Here is a 20,728-nt window from a genome sequence, read left to right on the forward strand (position 1 = left end):
TCAGTACTCCTGTTGTGCTCTTACTTTTGATTTATATGTACCTGCTATAATCTCTGTACTCTCATTGTGGTCCCGTGAATTATTACCCTGAAATCCTGAAATTTCCTTGAGCCTGTGTGGAAATATAGGCACAATGTGTTGCCTTGTTTTGACATTTTATAGAGAATTCCTCTGCTTTAATTTATAATCAGTAAATATATATAACCTATATAAATAACCTAAATAAAACATAAATACAGGGTATCTGGTTGGCTCAGTCGATTAAGCATCTGCCTTTTGCCCAGGTCATGATCCCGGAGTCCTGGGATCAAGCCCCACATTGGGCTCCCTGCTCAGTGGGGAGTCTGCTTCTCCCTCACCCACTCCCCCTGCTTGTGTTCTCTCTCTCAAATAAAATATTTAAAAACCTATATAAAACATATAAACAAAAGCTGTTTGGGGTCCTCAGTAATTTTTAAGAGTGTAAGGGATTCCTGAGACTAAGAAGTTTGAGAGTTAAGAATGTCGACTTGGGGAGGGGAGGGTGTCACACCGTGTGTGTGCGTGCACACGTGTATTTAAAAAAGAAAAAATACATGGCATGAATTCTCTACCCTTAACAAGTTTTTACGTATACAGTTTTGTTCACTGTAAGCACAGTGTTGTACAACAGATCTAGAAATTTTTCGTCTTATGTAATTGAAACCTTAAAAACTTTGAACAGCACCTCTGCACTTCCCCCACCCACTCCCAGCAGCCACAATTTTACTTTGTTTCTGTGAATTTGATGAGAATATAGACTTTTTTGTAACTTTTTTGTAACCAATCTTTTGGACCTAGGTTGAATTCCCAGCTTGGCTACTTGTTAAATTATCCTGGCTCAAGTTACCCAACCTTTTTGATTCTTACTTTCTTCATAACTAAAATTGATATTTTGCTATTTTATTTCATAGGGCTATTTTGAGGATTATATGAGCTAGAAAAATGGCCTTGAAAATACTTAGCATATAGGAAGCATTCATATGTTAGCTCTTACTATTTTTGAATATGTAGTAATACCTAGCCACATTGATATTCAGCTGTTGCATTTCTTTCTCTTTTTTTAAGATTAAAAAAAAAAAATTATTAGAGAGAGAGAGTGCGGGCCCATGAGCACAAGCAGGTGGAGGGGCAGAGAGAGAGGGAAAACCAAACTTACTGTTGAGCAGGGAGCCCAGTGTGGGGCTCGATCCCAGAACCCTGGGATCATGACCTGAGCCGAAGGCAGATGCTTAACTGACCGAACCGCCCAGGTGCCTCCAGCTGTTGCATTTCTTAGCCACATTCACCTGTGTGAAGCTGGATCATTTAAACTTTCTGTAGGATCTTGTTCTCATTCTGCTTTTTCCTGTGCCTTTAGCCTTCTTAACTGGGTTTTGTTTTCCATATAAACTGTGAGATTCTTGAAAATAGTAGCTGTCTTCCATCCATTTCTTTCTGTTGTGCCTTAGACACTACTCCACCTGTAGTAAGGACTTAAAACGTGTACTTCCTTGGGCAAAGGCCATGGGAGACACAGGTTTAGAATTCCCATGAGGATAGGGGCGCCTGAGTGGCTCAGTGGGTTAAATAAAGCCTCTGCCTTCCACTCAGGTCATGGTCTCAGGGTCCTGGGATCGAGCCCCATATCGGGCTCTCTGCTCAGCAGGGAGCCTGCTTCCTCTCTCTCTCTCTCTCTCTTTCTGCCTGTGTCTCTGCCTACTTGTGATCTCTTTTTGTCAAATAAATAAATAAAATCTTTAATTAAAAAAAAAAAAGAATTCCCATGAGGATAGTGGTGGGGAGAGAGCTTTTAGGGCCTTCTTCTGATTATTTACTGTCTATCTTAGGAACTTTCTTCCCACTACTGAACAGATTGCCTAAGAAGTATAATGAAGGATAAATTAAAATTTATTAAATAATATCAGTTTCTTTGGTTAATCCTGTTCCTCTTGGCAATAAGAAATTCTAACAAATTGGCATACTTTTCACCAGGGTTTCTCTCATTACATTCCAACAATTTAAGAGAATCATTATTATACCAAATAATTCAGATTAGGATGTTTTAATTCTTATGGTCTGTAAGTATGTATAATGATTATTTCTAAAGATTTAGAGCAACCCGGGCAAGCAGGTGTGGATTTTGTTTAAGCCTTTTATTTTTGTTGGACAGCCCTCTCTTTTCCTTGAATTTACTTTCAACGTTCTCTAGTCTTCTTTATTGGTAAATATATTTTTTAAATTTTTATTTATTTATTTGTCAGGGAGAGAGAGAACAAGCACAAGCAGGGGTAGTGGCAGGCAGAGGTAGGGGCAGGGAGCCCAATGCAGGACTTGATCCTAGGACCCTGGGATTGTGACCTGCTCTGAAGACAGACACTCAAATGACTGAGCCACCCAGGCGCCCGTCTGATTGTCTTAATGTCCAGGAGTTTGTTCTAGTATAAGCTCATTGCTGCTATGTCTTCTGACTCTACACTTCCCCTGTTCAGATTTGACCATTCTTTCAAGCTCCCTCTACCTAGAAGTTAAGAATGATATGAACTCTGTTACTTAGAAAAGGGCCTTCTCCTGAATAACACCTTCCAGAAATTAAACCTTCATATTAAATTATTGGCAGTGAGGGGGTGGAGAGAATGCAGTTGTTGGATCTCATAAAATTTCATCCCTAGGATTAGACATTTGGTGTGAAGAGATTTAGAGATGGTGTAATCAGAAAAGAGCTCCATTCCAAAGGGGTGGACTTGGAAAATTTATTAACTTATTGCTTGGGATGATAAAGAAAAAAATCTTGTCTGATGTTTAATGCTGTTTGAGAAGAGGCATTTGAAGTATGATTTATCTCTAGCCACACAGACCATTCTTTGGGGGCATGATGTTTGGTTTCCCAGTCCCAATTTTGATTCATGTTCAAAACCACAGTTGCTATTTTTTTTTTAAAACATGTGCTGGCTACCTTGTTTCTGTTTAATTTGATCCATATACAGTCCTGGGTGATGGCTTCTATTAAGTAGATCATATATAGTGAGAGGCTAAACCAGGATTTGAACCCTGGAAACCTGGTCCAAACCCTGCCACTACTCTACATAGCCTCTCTCTTAATCTGTAAGGCACTTCACAGTTTGCAGAGTATTTGTACATATGTTCTTATTTATTTATTTATTTATAGATTTTATTTCTTTGCGAGAGAGAGAGAGAGAGAGAGAGCTTGAGCAGGGGGAAGGGGCAGAGGGAGAGGGTGAAGAGAAAGAAGCAGACTCCCCACTGAGCAGGAAGCCCAACTCGGGGCTCAATCCCAGGATGTCAGTACCATGACCTAAGCTGAAGCAGATGTTCAACCAGCTGAGCTGCCCAGGCTCCCCATATGTTCTCATTTAAACCTCACAGCAATCCTGTATGTTTGGTGAAATTCTTGACATTTTCAACCAAGAAAAAAAATGTCTTAGGGAATTTGAAGCTCATCAAGGCAGTACTTAGACCCAGGCTCACACCCACTTCTTACTCCAGTTCCTTTGTTTTCATTATGTAGTATTGCTTAAGATAATAAATAATAAATAGAGTCATACCTGAAGGTGATTTTTTTTTTTTTTTTTTTTGAGGGAGAGGTGAGAGGAAGGGCAGAAGAAGAGGGAGAGAGAATCTTAAGTAGGCTCCATGCCTAGTGTAGAGCTGAGACGTGGGGCTCAGTCTCACAACACTGAGATCATGACCTGAGCCCAAATCAAGAGTCAGACACTTAACTGACTGAGCCACGAAGGGTCCCCTGAAAGTGAATTTTCTAAGAATTTGAACTTGGCTGAAGGTGATTGGTAATATTATAAGATGTGATGCTTAAGTCTAGAGAAATTTAGCAAAGATGTGGCCATTAAGTTGCACTATTAGTTTCCCTTAGTAGCTTGAGTATAACTACTTTTTTTTTAAGGTTTTATTTATTTATTTATTTGTCAGATTGGGGGGGTGCACACAAGCAGGCAGAGTGGCAGACAGAGGGGGAGAGAGAAGTAGCCTCCCTGTCGAGCAAGGAGCCCGATGGGGGACTCGATACCAGGACCACGGGATCATGACCCGAGCCGAAGGCAGCGGCTTAACTGACTGAGCCACCCAAGCATCCCGAGTATAACTACTTTTATTAAATATTTTCTTCAGGGATGCCTGGTGGCTCAGTTGGTTAGTGTCTGCCTTAGGCTTGGATCATGATCCTAGCGTCCTGGGATTGAGTCCCACATCAGACTCCTTGCTCAGTGGGGAGCCTGCTTCTCCTGCCTACCATTCTCCCTACTTATGTTCTCCTTCTCTCTCTGACAAATAAATTAAAAAATACTTAAAAAAAAAAAAAGAAAGAAAAAGTAAACCGACTTCAAGCATTAAACAGTCCAGCAACAAGAAGATATTTGCCAGTCTTTTTTTTTTTTTTTTTTTTTGACAGAGAGAGTGAGTGAGTGAGTGCAAGCATAAGCAGGGAGAGAGGGAGAAGCAGTCCCTTGCCATGGAGCAGGGAGATCAGTGTGGGGCTTAAAACCCAGGACCCTGGAATGGATCCAAGCTGAAGGCAGACACTTAATCAACCAAGCCACCCACGTGCCCCCAGTTTACCAGTCTTAAACTAATGTTCCTAGGTAGTTACAGGAGTGAAGACATAATTTTTTCTGCTTTAACTTGAGTTGGCACAGATGGGTAACTGAAAGCTCAGAAGGAAAGAGGTCTTGCCAGGATTGTAATGTAGTCATGACAGTAGGAGAGGGGAGGAGTGTATGTGTTTGTGGGGGACAGTTTATAATATCAGCTTCTTGATCTTTTGTCAGTTCCTTCTGGAGCTACTACTTCTACACATGAAATTTCATGACCCCTTTAAATCTCAAGTTTGACAGTTTGGAAAAAAAAGTCATATGTTGCTTAAGAAATTGACCTTTGTGAATCAAAAACCTATCAGTTCTAGAGAGAAGGGAGGTAGAGGAAAGCATCCTGATGACAGCAATGTAGCAAGACTGGAAGTAGGTGCATTTATATAATCTTGCTTCCAGGGACTACTTGCTGGCTCTCTAAACTTAACCGAAAGACTTCGGAGAAGATGCATGTGTGGCACATTTCATTGTGTTATTTACTGAGCAAATGTCTCAAGTCAGTGTTTTTCAGAACAAGCTGTCTTCTGAGGTCTGCAGTACCTTACTCAGTGACAGGCATAAAGATTATTTACTTCTTTAAATTTGAGATAAACTTCTAGGTTGTTGTTGTTTTCTCTTTTTCTGTAAATTGTTCTTGCCTAATAGATACACTAATCTTTACCTTCCAGGAGCTGCAGTGGCATGGCTTGTATCATGTATTATACTAATGACTTAGAGTTGCATCAGTTGCATCAGTTACAGAAGATGGTGAAAAAAACTAGGCATTATCTTTGTATTCTGTGTTCTGGGTGTCTGTTTCTGTAGAAACAAATCAAGCAGTAAACAGAAGTGTTCAGGGAGTATTTGGGTCTCAGTGGATGTTCATTGGCTATTGAAAATAAAGTTAAGAAATTGGTTAGGTTGAGCGAGAAACTGAGTATTTCTGAATTCATTATTGTTTACATTTTTGGATGATATTTTTTTGTTGTGTGTGGATAATTTAAAGATTGTTTCCTTTCTTTTTTTTTTTTTTTTAGAATAGAATAGAATTTTGTTTTTTTTGTTTTTTAGAATTAGGCTTTCTAAAATTCCTTTTTTTTTTTTTTTAAAGATTTATTTATTTGACTGATCACAGGTGGGCAGAGAGGCTGCCAGAGAGAGAGGAAGGGAAGCAGGCTCCCTGCTGAGCAGAGATTCCTGACATGTGGGGCTGGATCCCAGAATTCGGGGATCATGACCTGAGCTGAAGACAAAGGCTTTAACCCACTGAGCCACCCAGGCGCCCCCAAAATTCCCTTTTTTGTTCTAGGAGGTAAATAATTAGAAAAAGCAAACCTTTAACATTTTGGGGGGGATACAATTTCCTTTAGACTAATTTTTAAATGTCAGATAGTGAAAGTGATAAATTTAAAAAATGTTCTGGGGCTACAAAAAGGAAGTGAAAATTTGAAAGAATGGGACAGAAGGTAGAGTGAGGAATTAACACATCTTTACCAGGCTGCTTATGGATAAACTAATTGAATATTTTGCATGTTGATAGAAAATATAATATTACAAATACTTCTTTTGTCATTATCCAAAGAGAAAAGTAGGTATATTCGAATTTTTGTTCCTTTGAGGGAACAAAAATGTGCTTTTGGTATAACATCTGAACTCAGATTATTTTCCTTCAGGATGTTGATGAGGTATCTTATCTTCATCCTGAACTTCAGAGGGTGATTTTGCTACTTAACAGCCAAGGTTTTTTCCTTTGCAGAATTGTGATGATATCATGGTTAAATCTGCAGCAAGCGCACTGAACAGTTGATTATACTAAATGGTATGTAGAAAAGCAGGCAATGGTAGTGGAAGGGATCCAGCACTTTAACTCATTTCTCAGCTAGTTGGTTTTGTGGAGGGCATATTTGTGGTCAGGCTAAGTGTATGCTGACTCTTTCAGAGAATTTTAGGATCATTCTGTATATATAGTAGGTATTTGACACCAGTTCTGCAGGAACCTTGAGGAGAAAGTTCACATTGTGTTGTATATCCAACACAAAGTGAAGCTCACTATCTTTGAGCTTCTGCCTTTTCAGATGCCCCTTTTTTCCTTCTAAATCAAGAGAGACTTAGTTGTAGATAAGCTTCTTGCCAAATTCTGTAGATATCTTCTTTTTATGGATTACTTTGTCTTTTTCTTGAAATTAACTGGTCTCGTAAAGATTTCATATGTAGAAAGTGTTCTGTGTACTGTTGATCTCTGCAGAAGTTGATGTAAGTTGCCCAGAAAATACTTGAGACTGACATAGCTGAACTTTCAAAAAGAAAGGCAAGCTTTTCCAGCCATGCCAGTTCATCAGTATGCCTTCTTTGTAATGTATTGGAGTAGTTATACATAAAAAAAACTAAGGGTGGGTTCTTCCTTAATCCTTGGGCTCAGGTCTCCTACTATTTTGGGGACAGTGTTACATGGATCAAAAGGTAAAAACTGTAAGGAAGTGATTTCCACTATTTTTGTACGTCCTTAGGATGTTCAATCCCCCATTAAGTAAGGTAAAATGAAATTATACAGATTTTCTAAATAAACATTATAACCTTTTTATTTTTTTTTTTAAGATTTTATTTATTTGACAGAGAGAGATCACAAGTAGGTAGAGAGGCAGGCAGAGAGAGAGGAGGAAGCAGGCACCCCGCTGAGCAGAGAGCCCGATGTGGGACTCCATCCCAGGACCCTGAGATCATGACCTGAGCCGAAGGCAGCGGCTTAACCCACTGAGCCACCCAGGCGCCCAACATTATAACCTTTTTAAAAAAAGATTTTATTGATTTATTTGAGAGAGAGAGTGAGCAGGGTGGGGTAGGGGAGCAGAGGGACAAGCAGGCTCCCTGCTGAGCGTGGACCCTGTCCCTAGGACACTGAGACAAAGTCAGATGCTTAACCAACTAAGCCATGTAGGTGCCCCAAGATTATAATCTTTTATTTTTGAAAAATGCTTGTGCTCTGTCTACTTATATCTTATTAATGAGATACTGAGAAATCCAGTAGGGTGAGAGGGAAGCCCAAAAAAGTTTGAAGAGGTCACCTCTTCATAGAGGCGCAACATTAAGAGTCTGTATCCTTTGTCGGTGGAACTTAGTAGGTATTTAGTAAAGTTATACTTAATGAATAAACATTTCCTCTTGTATCAGTTCTTATGGTGGAGCCTTAGTCAACCCCTCTGTGCTAGTTGTTCTTCCTTCTGAGTTTTAATAACATTTGCATCTACTTGTCTTAATACATGTCACATTGAATTGCAATACTATAATTTATTTACATGTCTGTCTCCCCCTACTGGCCAGCAGTCTTCTTGAGGGCTAGAACTGTGCCTTTTTCTTTGTATGGGGAGTATTTGGTTGTTACTCCATAGTCAGTGTGTCCCTGTTTTATGAATGAGTTAAGTGTTCAGATAATAATTTTTATAGTACTCACATGCAGTGGGAGGAGGGTATAGACAGCAATCTGTCAGTGTGTGTTTGTGTGTGTGTGTGTGTGTGTGTGTGTGTGTATCTGCTTCTGTGTGACCTTGAGGTAGGTCATGTTGATTTCTTAAAACATGAAATAAGAGAAAATGAGAACAACACTTTAAAGTTCACTTGATTTGGGGGATATATATGTATTTGTATGTTTGTGAAGGGTGGGGGAGGATGAGAGCCTGAGCATTTTTCTTCTTTTAAAGTGTATGTAATCAAGTGGGGATTTGGTGTATTTTGCAAAAATCCAGATTTAATCCATCTAAATTTTTAAAAATGTGCCCTCAAACTTTTTTTTTTAATAGCAATATCATGATGTGGGACATGAAAATCTAATTGTTTCTTGACTTCTTAAACCATCACCAGTGGAGGCTCTGTAATTAATTTTTTTTTCCCTTAGGCAGTGGAGTAAAATCAAAATCTTGGAGAAAATAGGAGATGAAGAATTAATCTTGGTAAAAAATATTGGCAATTTCATCTTTACAGAAAGTGTGCAAATAAATGTTAGTTTACTACAAATTTAGTGAATGAGAACAAATTTTACTAACATATATAATGCACTAAGTTCAAAGCACTCTGATATAAAATGGTTTCTGGTTAGGAATAGTAATATTTTTCAGTCAGAATAGCTGAAAGACCAGTAACATAATTTGTCAGGTAAAAACTAGAATTAGAATTCAGGAATGGTAGGGGGCATCTGGCAGATTTAGTCTGTGGAGCATGTGACTTTTAATTTCAAGGCTGTAGGTTCAAGCCACACAGTAGGCGTGGAGATTACTTAAAAATTTTAAAGATCTTTTAAAACCAGGAATGGTCAAATAAACAGCAGCAGACCTAGAAATGTAGTGTTCCTTAGCAAATGCCAAAAATCTCCCACCCTGGGGAAGATTTTTGTTAACCTCCTATCTATGAAGCAGTTTTCTAATTTATAGAGTGTCATTTGTTTCCAAAAGATCCCACCACTTCCCCTCTCTTTGTCAGAGCCATTTAAGCTGTCTGGAGTCTCCTTCCTTTGCCAGTTTCTTCTAGCTGCCTCAAGCTGCTGGTGTGGTTAAAGTTTCATTCCAAACTAGTGTCAGCATAGACCTGTAGTTAAGACCATTGGTTCTAGAACCAAAGTGTCAGGATTCAAATTCCAGCGACACCAATTTTACTAGCTTTGTAACTTGGGCACATTACTTCTGTCCTTCATTTTTTTTTTTTTTTTATAAAGCAGGGAAGATGATAATTTTTTTTTTTTTTAAGATTTTTTGTTTGATGGGGCACCTGTGTGGCTCAGTTGGTTAGGCAACTGCCCTTGGCTCAGGTCATGGGGATCGAGTCCCAAATTGGGTTCCCAGCTTCACGAGGAGTCTGCTTCTCCATCTGACCTTCTTCCCTCTCATGCTCTCACTCTTTCTCTCTCACTGTCTTGCAAATAAATAAAAATCTTGAAAAAATTAAAAAGAAAAGATTTTATTTATTTGAGAAAGAGAGAGAAATAATGAGAGAGCACAGTCGGGGGTAGGGGATGGGTTGGGGAGAGGGAGAAGCAGACCCCGTGCCAAGCAGGGAGCCTGACATGGGCTGGATCCCAGATCATGACCTGAGCTGAAGGCAGATGCTTAACTGAGCCACCCAAGCGCCCTGAAAGGATGATAATCTTTTTTTTTTTTTTTTAAATATTTTATTTATTCATTTGACAGAGATTAAGCAGGCAGAGAGGCAAGCAGAGAGGAGGAATCAGGATCCCCGCCGAGCAGAGAGCCCCATGTGGGGCTGGATCCCAGTATCCCAGGATTATGACCTGAGCCGAAGGCAGAGGCTTTAACCCACTGAGCCACCCAGGCGCCCCAAGGATGATAATCTTAATAGGACTGTTTACCTTCAGAGCAGTAGCCTTTCTGGGTGTCATTATAGTAACAGCCTTTTCCTACTTTATGCAACTTATTCCTTCTCTGCTTTCATTGTACCTTTGGGGATGAGAATTGCCTAAGCTCTCCAGGAAGAACTACTACTACTTCTTTTTTGTTTTGTTTTGTTTTTAATTTGTCAGAGAGAGACACAGAGAGAAAGGGAGCACAAGCAGGGGGAGTGGGAGAGGGAGAAGCAGGCCTCCCACTGAGCAGGGAGCCCGATGCAGGCCTTGATTCCAGGACCCCCGGATCATGACCTGAGCCAAAGGCAGACGCTCAATGACTGAGCCACCCAGGCGCCCCAGAAAGAACTACTACTTTTTTTTTTTTTAAGATTTTATTTATTTATTTGGCAGAGATCACAAGTAGGCAGAGAGGCAGACAGAGAGAGAGAGGGGGAAGCAGGCTCCCTGCTGAGCAGAGAGCCTGATGCGGGCTTGATCCCAGGACCCTGGGATCATGACCCGAGCCGAAGGCAGAGGCTTTAACCCACTGAGCCACCCAGGCGCCCCCAAAGAACTACTTCTCACATTTGGTAGATGGAGATATGTGAAGTTTTGTTTAATAAGAGGGCAGGAGTTATGGAAGGACAGGAGGAAGATGTGGAAGTCCCTAGGAGGTTTACCCTGCCAACCTCTGCCAGGTCTCACCACAGGTCTCTACCTGTGCCAGGTTAGGACACAGGGAGCTGGATCTAAAATTAGATATTCTTTGAATAAAGAGAAACAGACCTCTGGGTCTGGTACGTAGCTGATTTTCCATACGCTATAGTTTATATAGGAGCAAGAGTGAGATCTCAGTTGGAACCAAATTATAGAGGACTTTATTTTAGAACACAGAGGGACCTTAAATTACTTACCTCCAAGGGAAAATTAGGATCTAGAGAAGTTAAATGATTTACTTAGCTGCCTAAAATCACACAGCATAGTAGTAATAGTAGAATTGACACTAGATACTTTTGCTTATAGACACTTCTTGTTTCTTGTTTTTCTGTTATCCAAAAAACTTAACTTAGGTCAATTTTATCTTTTTTCCCCTCTTCATTTGTAAAATAATGCCATCCTATTTCCTGACTTTCATAGGATGACTATTTTAGGTATAAAAAAAGAAACTATTTGATATAGAATTTAAAAGGATAAAATTGTACATTGGTTCTCTAGGAATGGTTTTGGTATGTTGTGTGATTTTTAAAAATTGTGGCAAAATACATATACATAAAATTTGCCATTTTCACTATTTTTAAGTGTACACTTCAATGGCAGTCAATTAATTAATTAATTAATTCACAGCTTTGTGCAACCATTACCACTATTTATTTTTGAAACTTTCTGATTATCCCAAGTAGAAACTCTAACCACAAAGCAGTAATTCCCCATTCTTCATTCCTTCTCCTCACAGCCCCTGGTAACTTTTTTTTTTTTTTTGGGAGAGAGAATGAGAGAGAGAGAGAGCATGAGAAGGGGGAGGGTCAGAGGGAGAAGCAGACTTCCTGCTAAGCAGGGAGCCCAATGCAGGATTCAATCCCAGGACTCTAAGATCCTGACCTGAGCCGAAGGCAGTCATTTAACCAACTGAGCCCCCCAGCCCCCCAATCCCGTAACCTTTAATCTGCTTTCTGTCTCTATGAATTTTCCTGTTCTAGGTTCCTCATATAAGTGAAATCGTATAATATTGATCCTTTTGAATCTGACCTCTTCCACTTAGCATGATGCCTTTAAGGTGCATCCAAGGTGCCCCATGTGTCATAACTCCATTCCTTTTTATTGCTGAGTAAGATTCCATTATATCATTATCCTACATTCTCTTTATGTGTTTATCTGTAAATGGATATTTGGGACTATTTCTACCTTTTGACTATTGTGAATAATGCTGTTATGAATATTGGTATGAAAGTATCTGTTTGAGTCTCTGCTTTCAATCTTTTGGGTATATACCTAAAAGTGGAATTATTGGATCATATGGTAATTCTGTGTTTAATTTTTTGAGGAATTGCCCTGCTGTTTACCATACAGGCTGTACTGTATTATATTTCCACCAGCAATGCATAAGGGTTCCAGTTTCTCCATTTCCTTGCTAACACTTGTCTTTTTTTTTTTTAATAATAGATATCCTAATGGATGTGAAGTATATCTCATTGTGGTTTTGATTTGCATTTCCCTGATGATTAGTGATACTGAGCATCTTTTCATATGTGTATTGGTCATTTGTGTTTTGTATTTTGGGTTTTTTAAAAATTTTATTTATTTGACAGATCACAAGTAGGCAGAGAGGCAGGCAGAAAGAGGGGGGAAGCAGGCCCCCGGCTGGGCAGAGAGCTTGACTCAGGGCTCGATCCCAGGACCTTGGGATCATGACTGAGCTAAAGGCAGAGGCTTTAACCCACTGAGCCACCCAGGGCCCCCCCCCTTTTATTAAAGTTTTTATTTATTTATTTGACAGAGATCACAAGTAGGCAGAGAGGCAGGCCGGGGGGGTGGCTGTTTTGTTTTTTAAGATTTTATTTCTCTGACAGAGAGTGAGCAAGCACAGCAGGCAGGAGAGAGAAAGGCAGGCTCCCTGCTGAGCCTGACGTAGGGCTCCATCCTAGACCCTGGGACCATGACCTGAGCCAAAGTCAGTCACTTAACCAGCTGAGCCACACAGGTGCCCCTGGTTTGTTTTTTAAGATTTATTTATTTTAGAGAGAGAAAGCAAGCAAGCGCCTGTGCAGCTAAGGGAGGGCAAGAGGAAAGAGAGAGAGAACCTCAAGCCGACTCCACGCTGAGAAGTTACCTTCTATTCCTAATCTGTTCACTGTCTTTTATCATGAAAGGATGTCACATTTTGCCAAATGCTCTTTCTGCATTTATTGAGAGGATCATTATCATTTTGTCCTTTTTTTTTTTTTAAGATTTCATTTATTTGAGAGAGTGAGTGAGCACGAATGGAAGGAGGGGCAGAGAGAGAGGGAGGAGCAGGCACCCCACAGAGCAGGGAGCCCAATGTGGGGCACAGTCCTGGGACTCCGGGATCATGACCTGAGTCAAAGGCAGACGCTTAACCCACTGAACCACCCAGGCACCTCTCATGTGCTGATTTTTAAATTTAATATTTCACAAGCACTTTTCAGTGTTATTTGTTGTAATAAATATGTTCATGGTCACATTATATTCACCAGAGTACATGTTAGCCTTGGGTGGCTTAGCCGTTTTCCTATAGGACAAGACTAGTTTTATGTGACCTTTAGAAAATGATTTCTCTTTCTCACCTCATTCCACTCCCCCAAATATCTAAGAAAGGCAGATGGTTGCTTGCATCAAGGAATATTCCCTGCTCAAAATTCCTGATTTCTTCACTCTGCTCTGTTCTTTTACTTTTTAGGTGTATAACGTAAAGGCATCTTAAGACCATGCCCTTTCCATCATTCTTTTTTACTACATGTTTAGAAAAGGGAATGCCAAAAGTTTCCATATAATGATTGATAACCTATTTGCATCCAACCTTGCCTCACTGTCTTTTCTTCATCATCTAAGAGAGATAATAGTATATTAGTATTTACTAGTGTATCGGTATATTATTAGTATATTAGATATTACTAATAGTAGTAACTGATAATAGTATAACTAATATCTAATATCTGTATTCCTTGAACTTGACCTACTTGTCAGTACTTGGGTTAATCTAAGTGTTCATTTACATGGCCATTTTTATCATTTAATATAGTTAGTCACCGCTTGACTAAGGGTGGTGAATTTTTAAGGCAGTTTTAAAATTCTTTTCCTTGTTTGGATGCTGGACAATATAAGTTTGCTTATATAGTTTGGTTATCTAAACAGAATAAACCATTATTGATTATAAACTCACTGTGGACCCTGCAAAGTATAAATTGGTTTTGAGGGAAAATGTGGTTGGAATAGATTTCAGCGTTCACTTTGTGCCTGCTCTTTTCTGTGACACTTGGTTCAGTGAGGGCTGGGATCTATGGGAGACCAGTAACTGCCTCTGGGCTGCCTAAAATGGCCTGTATGGAAGTCATCTGGGCGTACTGGCAAGCCATTGCGAATTACCTGACAGTGTTGGTGGGTGGGCTGAAGGAGATCGATGGTTGCTTTCCTTAGTATTAAAGTAGCCTTGCCTTTTGGGTTTTACCTGTAGCAGATTGTGTTATTGCCTACTGATTTCCAAGCTTATTGCACGGATTGAAAATGTTCTTGTGCTTTTTTAAAAGATTTATTTATTTTTAGAGGGAGGACAGAGGGGCAGAGGGAGAAGGAGCAAATCCTCAAGCAGACTCCCTGCTGAATGGTAGCCTGACTTGGGGCTCAGTCCCAGGACCGTGAGGTCATGACCTGAGCTGAAACCAAGGGTTGGATGTTTAAACAACTGAGCCACCCGGGATTGAATATATATTTAAAACGCTTAGAGGTTTGCTATAGATAACTTGTTTACTTTCACTAGGATTTATGTTAAGATGAGGATAGGCAAAAAAACAATATTCTTGACAGTATTAAAACTGATACAGATAGTTTTCACATTATTGCTGATTTATCAGTTGTAGCAAACAAAAAGAAAACAATCCAGATTCATTTTTCTGTTGTCTTTAAGTGGCTTGGCTAGAGCAAGTGCCTGCTCCATATCCTTATATTCTGTATTTTGGAAATGTAAATGGAAGAAGGAATTCTTGAATATAGGAAGAAGAAAAGCATATAAAAAGGAAGGAAGGATGGGGGAACTTCTCGCTACCATGTTAGAAATGTTGGGATAGTCAGGATGATTATGTCCTCCTTACTGAGGAAGAGTCAGTAATGGTAGACCTAGGAAAGGTTAAAGTTTGAAAATGTGACTGGGATTTTGACAAGTGTTTTAGAAGTTACGGTGCACGTGAGGGGAGGGGGCATTTGCATTTATTTTGATCGTGTTGCCCTTGCTCTGTGGAATTCATCTTTTGGAATTCTCTTCAAAACATATAAATGAAGTATAGTAAGGAGGGGAACTAAGGATATCTTTTTTCTTTTCATTTTTAAGATTTTATTAGGGGCGCCTGGGTGGCTCAGGGGGTTAAAGCCTCTGTCTTCAGCTAAGGTTATGGTCTCAGGGTCCTGGGATTGAGCCCCTCCCCCGCATTGGGCTCTCCGTTCAGCAGGGAGCCTGCTTCCACCTCTCTGTCTGCCTGCCTCTCTGTCTACTTGTGCTGTCTCTCTCTCTGTCAAATAAATAAATAAAATATTTTAAATAAATAAATAAATAAAAGATTTTATTAATTTCAGAGAGAGCATGAATGGTGGGGAAGGGCAGAGGGAAAGGGAGAAGCAGACTCCCTGCTGAGCAAGGAGCCGGATGTGGGGCTCAGTCCCAGGACCCTGAGATCATGACCTGAGCCAAAGGCACACACACTTAACTGACTGAGCCACCTGATAATGTCTGTTATAAAAACAAATTTGCCCAGCTGCAGTAACCCTGAGGCTACTGATGGTGGCCGGCATTGAAGACTGCCATACCTTAGCCCAGGGGCTGTTCTGTTGCATCCCCCCATCCCCCGTGGGCAGCTTCACCAAGGCCACTTTTTGATGCCATTTCCAAGACTTTCAGCTACTTCACCCCCGACCTCTGGAAAGAGACTGTGTTCCCAAGTCTCCCTATCAGGAATGCACTAACCATCTTGTAAAAACCCACGCCAGAGTCTCTATACAGAGGATCCAGGCTCCTGCTATGGCCACCACATAGTTTTATACAAGAAAAATAAAGTGAATTAAAACTTGTTTAAAAAAAAAAACTCATTAGAAATTGTCAGTGAAAATACCCTCACCCTAAATCTATCTAAAAATATTTTAACCAGTGATGGCATTATTGAAATAAGTGAAAAGTCTACCTAAATTAGGTCTTCTTTTGGCCTTTGAGCTGGGACTTCAGGCAGCAAAGGTGCTAGGTAAGGGTGTTAGGAGTTTTGGGGACATATGGAAAAGATATCAGGTATCCCTCAGTGTTTTCAACCCAAATGTAACCTGGCGTGTTAAATCTAGCTCTCTACTGATAACAGTCATTTTTATTTCCTTTAATTTTTATTTTTTATGACTCATTCCTGCCCCTTTCTTGACCCCCATTCCCAAAAGACCTTTCCCCAATATCTAATTTTAAATTCCAGGTTTGGTTGTTCATAGCACATCCTAGGGTAGGGTTACTGTGTTTACCCTTGCCTCTACCATGCCCACACTGATTGTCCTTTGTGTATGTATTCAAGAAATTTCAGCAAAATTTGACACTGGCTAAAGTAAATACGCTAGAAGGTAAATTTGCAACAGGAGCAACATGTTATCTTTAAAAAAAAAAAAAATGGCTTGTGGGCACCTGGGTGGCTCAGTGGGTTAAGCCTCTGCCTTTGGCTCAGGTCATGATCTCAGGATCCTGGGATCAAGGGCCACATCGGGCTCTCTGCTCAGCTGGGAGCCTGCGTCCCCGCCTCTCTCTGCCTGCTGGTGATCTCTGCCTGTCAAATAGATAAATAAAATCTTTAAAAAATTAGCTTGTGAAATATTCATATACTATAAAACTCACCCATTTAAATGTATATAATTAATTGGCTTTTTAGTATATTCCCAGTTGTACAAATATCACCATTCTTTAATTCCAGAATATTTTCATTGCTCCTAAAAGAAACTCAGACCATTAACTGTCACTTCCTATTCCTATTCCGTTCCCCAGCTCCTGGCAACTACTAATCTACTTTCTATCTCTATGGATTTGTCTTTCTGGACATTTCTTTTTTGTTGTTTTGTTTTTATTTTTATTTTATTTATTTATTTATTTTTAAAGATTTTATTTGTTTATTTGACAGAGAGAAATCACAAGTAGGCAGAGAGGCAGGCAGAGAGAGAGAGAGGAGGAAGCAGGCTCCCTGCAGAGCAGAGAGCCCGATGCGGGGCTTGATGCCAGGACCCCGAGATCATGACCCGAGCCGAAGGCAGCGGCTTAACCCACTGAGCCACCCAGGCGCCCCTGTTGTTTTGTTTTTTTAAAGATTTATTCATTTATTTGACAGAGAGAGAGAGAGAAATCGATCGATCACTAGTAGGGAGAGAGGCAGGTAGAGGGAGAGGGGGAAGCAGGCTCTCTGCCAAGCAGAGAGCCTGGTGTGGGCCTTGATCCCAGGACCCTGAGACCATGACCCAAGCTGAGGGCAGAGGCTTATTAACTCACTGAGCCACCCAGGCGCCCTATTCTCGAGATTTCATGTAAATAAGATTCTGTCATCTGTGGTACCTGATCTGTTGCATTTGGCTGCATTTGGCGTCATGTTTTCTAGATCCTCCCATGTTGCAGTTACATGTCGGTATTTCATTCCTTTTTATGGCGAAATAATATTCCACTGTGTAAATATACAATGTCAGTCAGTTGACATTTGGGTTAATGCTGCTATGAACATCTGTGTACCAAGTTTTTGTGTGGACATAAGTTTTAAATTCTTTCAGATACGTACCTAGGGAGTAGAATTGCTGGTCATAAGATAACTCTATGTTTAATATTTTGAGGAACTTCTGAGCCGTTTCCCAGAGGGGTTGTACCATTTTACATTCCTGCCAACAGTGTACAGGGGTTCTAGTTTCTCTACATTCTCACTCTCACTTGTTATTGTCCACCTTTAAAATTTTTTAATTTTTGTTAAGGTTTCATTTTTTAAAAATTTTATTTATTTATTTGACAGAGATCATAGGTAGTCAGAGAAGCAGGCAGAGAGAGAGGAGGAAGCAGGCTCCATGGTGAGCAGAGAGCCGGATCATTTATTTATGTGAGAGAGAAAGAGTGAGCAAGATAGAGCGTGAGCAGGGGGAGGGGCAGAGGGAGAGGGAGAAGCAAACTCCCTGCTGAGCAGGGAGCCCTAGGGTGGGCTCCATCCCAGGACTCTGGGATCATGACTGACTGAGCAAGCCAGACACTGCCCCTATGGTCCACCTTTTGATATTGGCCATCCTAGTGCTTGTGAAGTGATGTCTCATTGTAGTTTTAATTTCCATTTCCCCTAATGACTGATAGTGAATATCTTTTCATGTGTTCATTGGCCATTTGTATATTTTCTTTTCTTTTCAAGTTTTATCTGAGAAATCTTTATACCCAACCTGGGGCTCAAACTTAAATGATCAAGAGTCCCATTCCCCCACCTTTTCTTTAAGATTTTATTTATTTATTTGTCAGAGAGAGCACAGGTGGGAGGAGCGGCAGGCAGGGGGAGAAGCAGATACAGGACTCCATCCCAGGACCCTGGGATCATGACCCAGGCCGTAGGCAGACACTTAACCAATATGCCACCAGGGCATCCTGAGCCATATCCTCTTCTGACTGAGCCAGCCCAGCACCCCTGTATATTTTCTTTAGGGAGATGTTCTAAAGCCAAATATTGATAGTCTGCTATTTGGAATGTTATTATTTAGGTTAACGTTCTTCTTTTATCTTATGTAAAGGAGTTTTTGCTTCATTAATTCAAATTAATTCATTAATTCAAATGTTCTTAAAGATGGTTTTAGAGAGCTGTTGTAGAGAGGCACCTGAGTGGCTCAGTTGGTTAAGCGTCTGCCTTTGGCTCAGGGTCCTAGGGTTGAACCCTGCATCTGGCTCCCTGCTCAGTGGGGAGCCTACTTCTCCCTCTGCCTCTACTCCCCACCCTCCGATTTGTGCTATCTCTCTAGCTCTCTTTCTCTCTCAAATAAAGAAACCTTAAAAAAAAAAAAAAAGAAAGAAAGAAAGAAAGAAAGAAAACTAATGTAGATACTGCTCTTTCCCCTTTGAAAATACTGTATTTTTTTATCCTGAAATGTCCATAAAGAAGTTGGTCCCCAATCTTTAGTGGACCCTATTTGGTTATATTTCTATTGTAAATTTATATATCCAGGGTCAAAGAGTTATCAGAGGTAAAATTCACAAGTAGGGAACCAGTGACTCATCAAAATTTTGTTATGTTCTGTACATTCTGAGGACATTAGCTGACCTTTAGTTGAGAGAAAGATCTATAAGACAAGGAGAATTGATGTTTGACATAATAACTGAAGTTGAAAGTACATGACATTGAAGTGTGCACGTGTTTATGGGCTCTTTTAGATAGGCATGAAAAGTACATGATTTGATCCTTATGTCCCTCTCTCCACAGCGTGGTACCATGCGACGACGCTATGAAGATGATGGCATCTCAGATGACGAAATTGAAGGGAAAAGAACTTTTGACTTGGAAGAGAAACTCCACACTAATAAATATAATGCAAATTTTGTTACTTTTATGGAGGGAAAAGGTCAGTATCATTTTGGTTCAGGGGACCTATAGTCCCTTGATGTGTAGGAGGTTGTAGATTCTGGGATCTGTGGGCTCGGAATCTATGCAGCTAAATATTGCCCATTGATGTTGTGATGCTGTTTATTTTCTCTTATTCTACAATGCCATTCAACACACAAACACACACTGCCCCATCCCCTAATCCTCCCACCCTGTGAGTCATTCCCTGCTGTATGAGAAGAAACACACCTTTATTAGGGCCAGAAGCATTGTTGGAGTTGTTCCCTGAAGTCCTTTCCCTTCTTCCATCCCTTGCTTCGGGTTTAATTAAAAATAGTACAGTAAAAATTCATTTATCCATGCATCCCCTCTCCCCAAACAAAACAGAGGTGGGATTCCGTGTGTACCATGAGGCTTTTTTGCTCCTTGGCAAAGTGACAGGATGTTATGGTATGTATTGTAGTGGACAGAATTAAATTTTTTGGCTTTTAAGAGACAGAGTGATGATAATTTCTGCTTAGGATTTAGAAGGTAACTCAATTATAGTACTACCCCCTGCTGGTTAAATTCTGTTTACTATGTAAATACAGACTTAGCAGACCCCTTGAACCCTGCCTGTCAGGATACTTTTCCTGTATCCTGAGAGATGCTTTTTATAACAAGCATGTATCTAACAGAGCAAAACTATATACACAGAAACAGCAAACACTATCTCTGCCTTATTACTTAGGATCTTTTTTTTATGGTCCTTTCATCTTTTTCCAACTATACCTCTTACTTTTCTAATAATTGTTTTCTTATGGTGACAGATTTTAATGTAGAGTATATCCAGCGGGGTGGCTTAAGAGACCCTCTGATTTTCAAGAATTCTGATGGACTTGGAATAAAGTAAGTATTGTTGGCCTAATTTGTTAGGTTGCAAAGAGATCATGTTACACCAGGGCTACAGACAATGCCATATTGATAACCCAAAGCAGTAGGTAATTAAAAATAATCCCCCATTTAGATTTTAAAAGTGTGTATTTTTCTTCTTTTGTTACAAAAACAGTTCATGGTTGTTCTAGTTAAGTGAGAAAATACAGGTGAGCTAAAAATAAATAGTTTTAAATCTCTTAAAATCTGTTACCTTGAGATACTTTTTCTTATATTTAAAATATATTGTTTTTTATATATTTAAAGTATATTGTTTTTAAACCTAAATACAAGATTTAGGAGTTTTTAGTACTCTAAGAAAAAACTCACACTAACTAGAGAAGGTATGCTTCCTGTTTATACTTACTGGTGTTTGTTTCATAGGATGCCAGATCCAGACTTCACTGTGAATGATGTCAAAATGTGTGTGGGTAAGCATTGAGCTTTGTGGGCTTTGTGTCTTTTAGGCAAAGATTTAAGATTTGGGACTGAGTTCTAAATTTCTGACTGAGGTTTAAGGCTTAGGAACATGGAAGTACATATTTGATTGAAGTACCCCATTTGAAGTAGTTTTTTTATAGAACACTGCTCTTAGCAAC

The 20,728-nt window shown here is 39.9% G+C and overlaps 1 protein-coding gene across 4 annotated transcripts in view; it reads left to right on the forward strand.

Annotated features, from left to right (window-relative positions):
• The window catches only part of KDM2A (lysine demethylase 2A), a 115,060-nt gene that overhangs the window by 44,195 nt on the left and 50,137 nt on the right, over positions 1-20,728 (forward strand). For 3 of the 4 annotated variants that reach the window (XM_059148781.1, XM_059148775.1, XM_059148791.1), the window contains exons 3-5: positions 19,098-19,236; positions 20,027-20,105; positions 20,514-20,560. In XM_059148781.1, coding sequence (XP_059004764.1) covers positions 19,098-19,236; positions 20,027-20,105; positions 20,514-20,560 — 265 coding nt within the window. Of the gene's footprint in view, positions 1-9,772; positions 9,915-19,097; positions 19,237-20,026; positions 20,106-20,513; positions 20,561-20,728 lie in introns of all 4 variants that reach the window. The other variant, XM_059148799.1, reaches the window with a different exon arrangement.

The sequence above is a fragment of the Mustela lutreola genome, chromosome 1 (genome assembly GCF_030435805.1).
Source record: "Mustela lutreola isolate mMusLut2 chromosome 1, mMusLut2.pri, whole genome shotgun sequence".
NCBI classification, from domain to species: Eukaryota; Metazoa; Chordata; class Mammalia; order Carnivora; family Mustelidae; genus Mustela; species Mustela lutreola.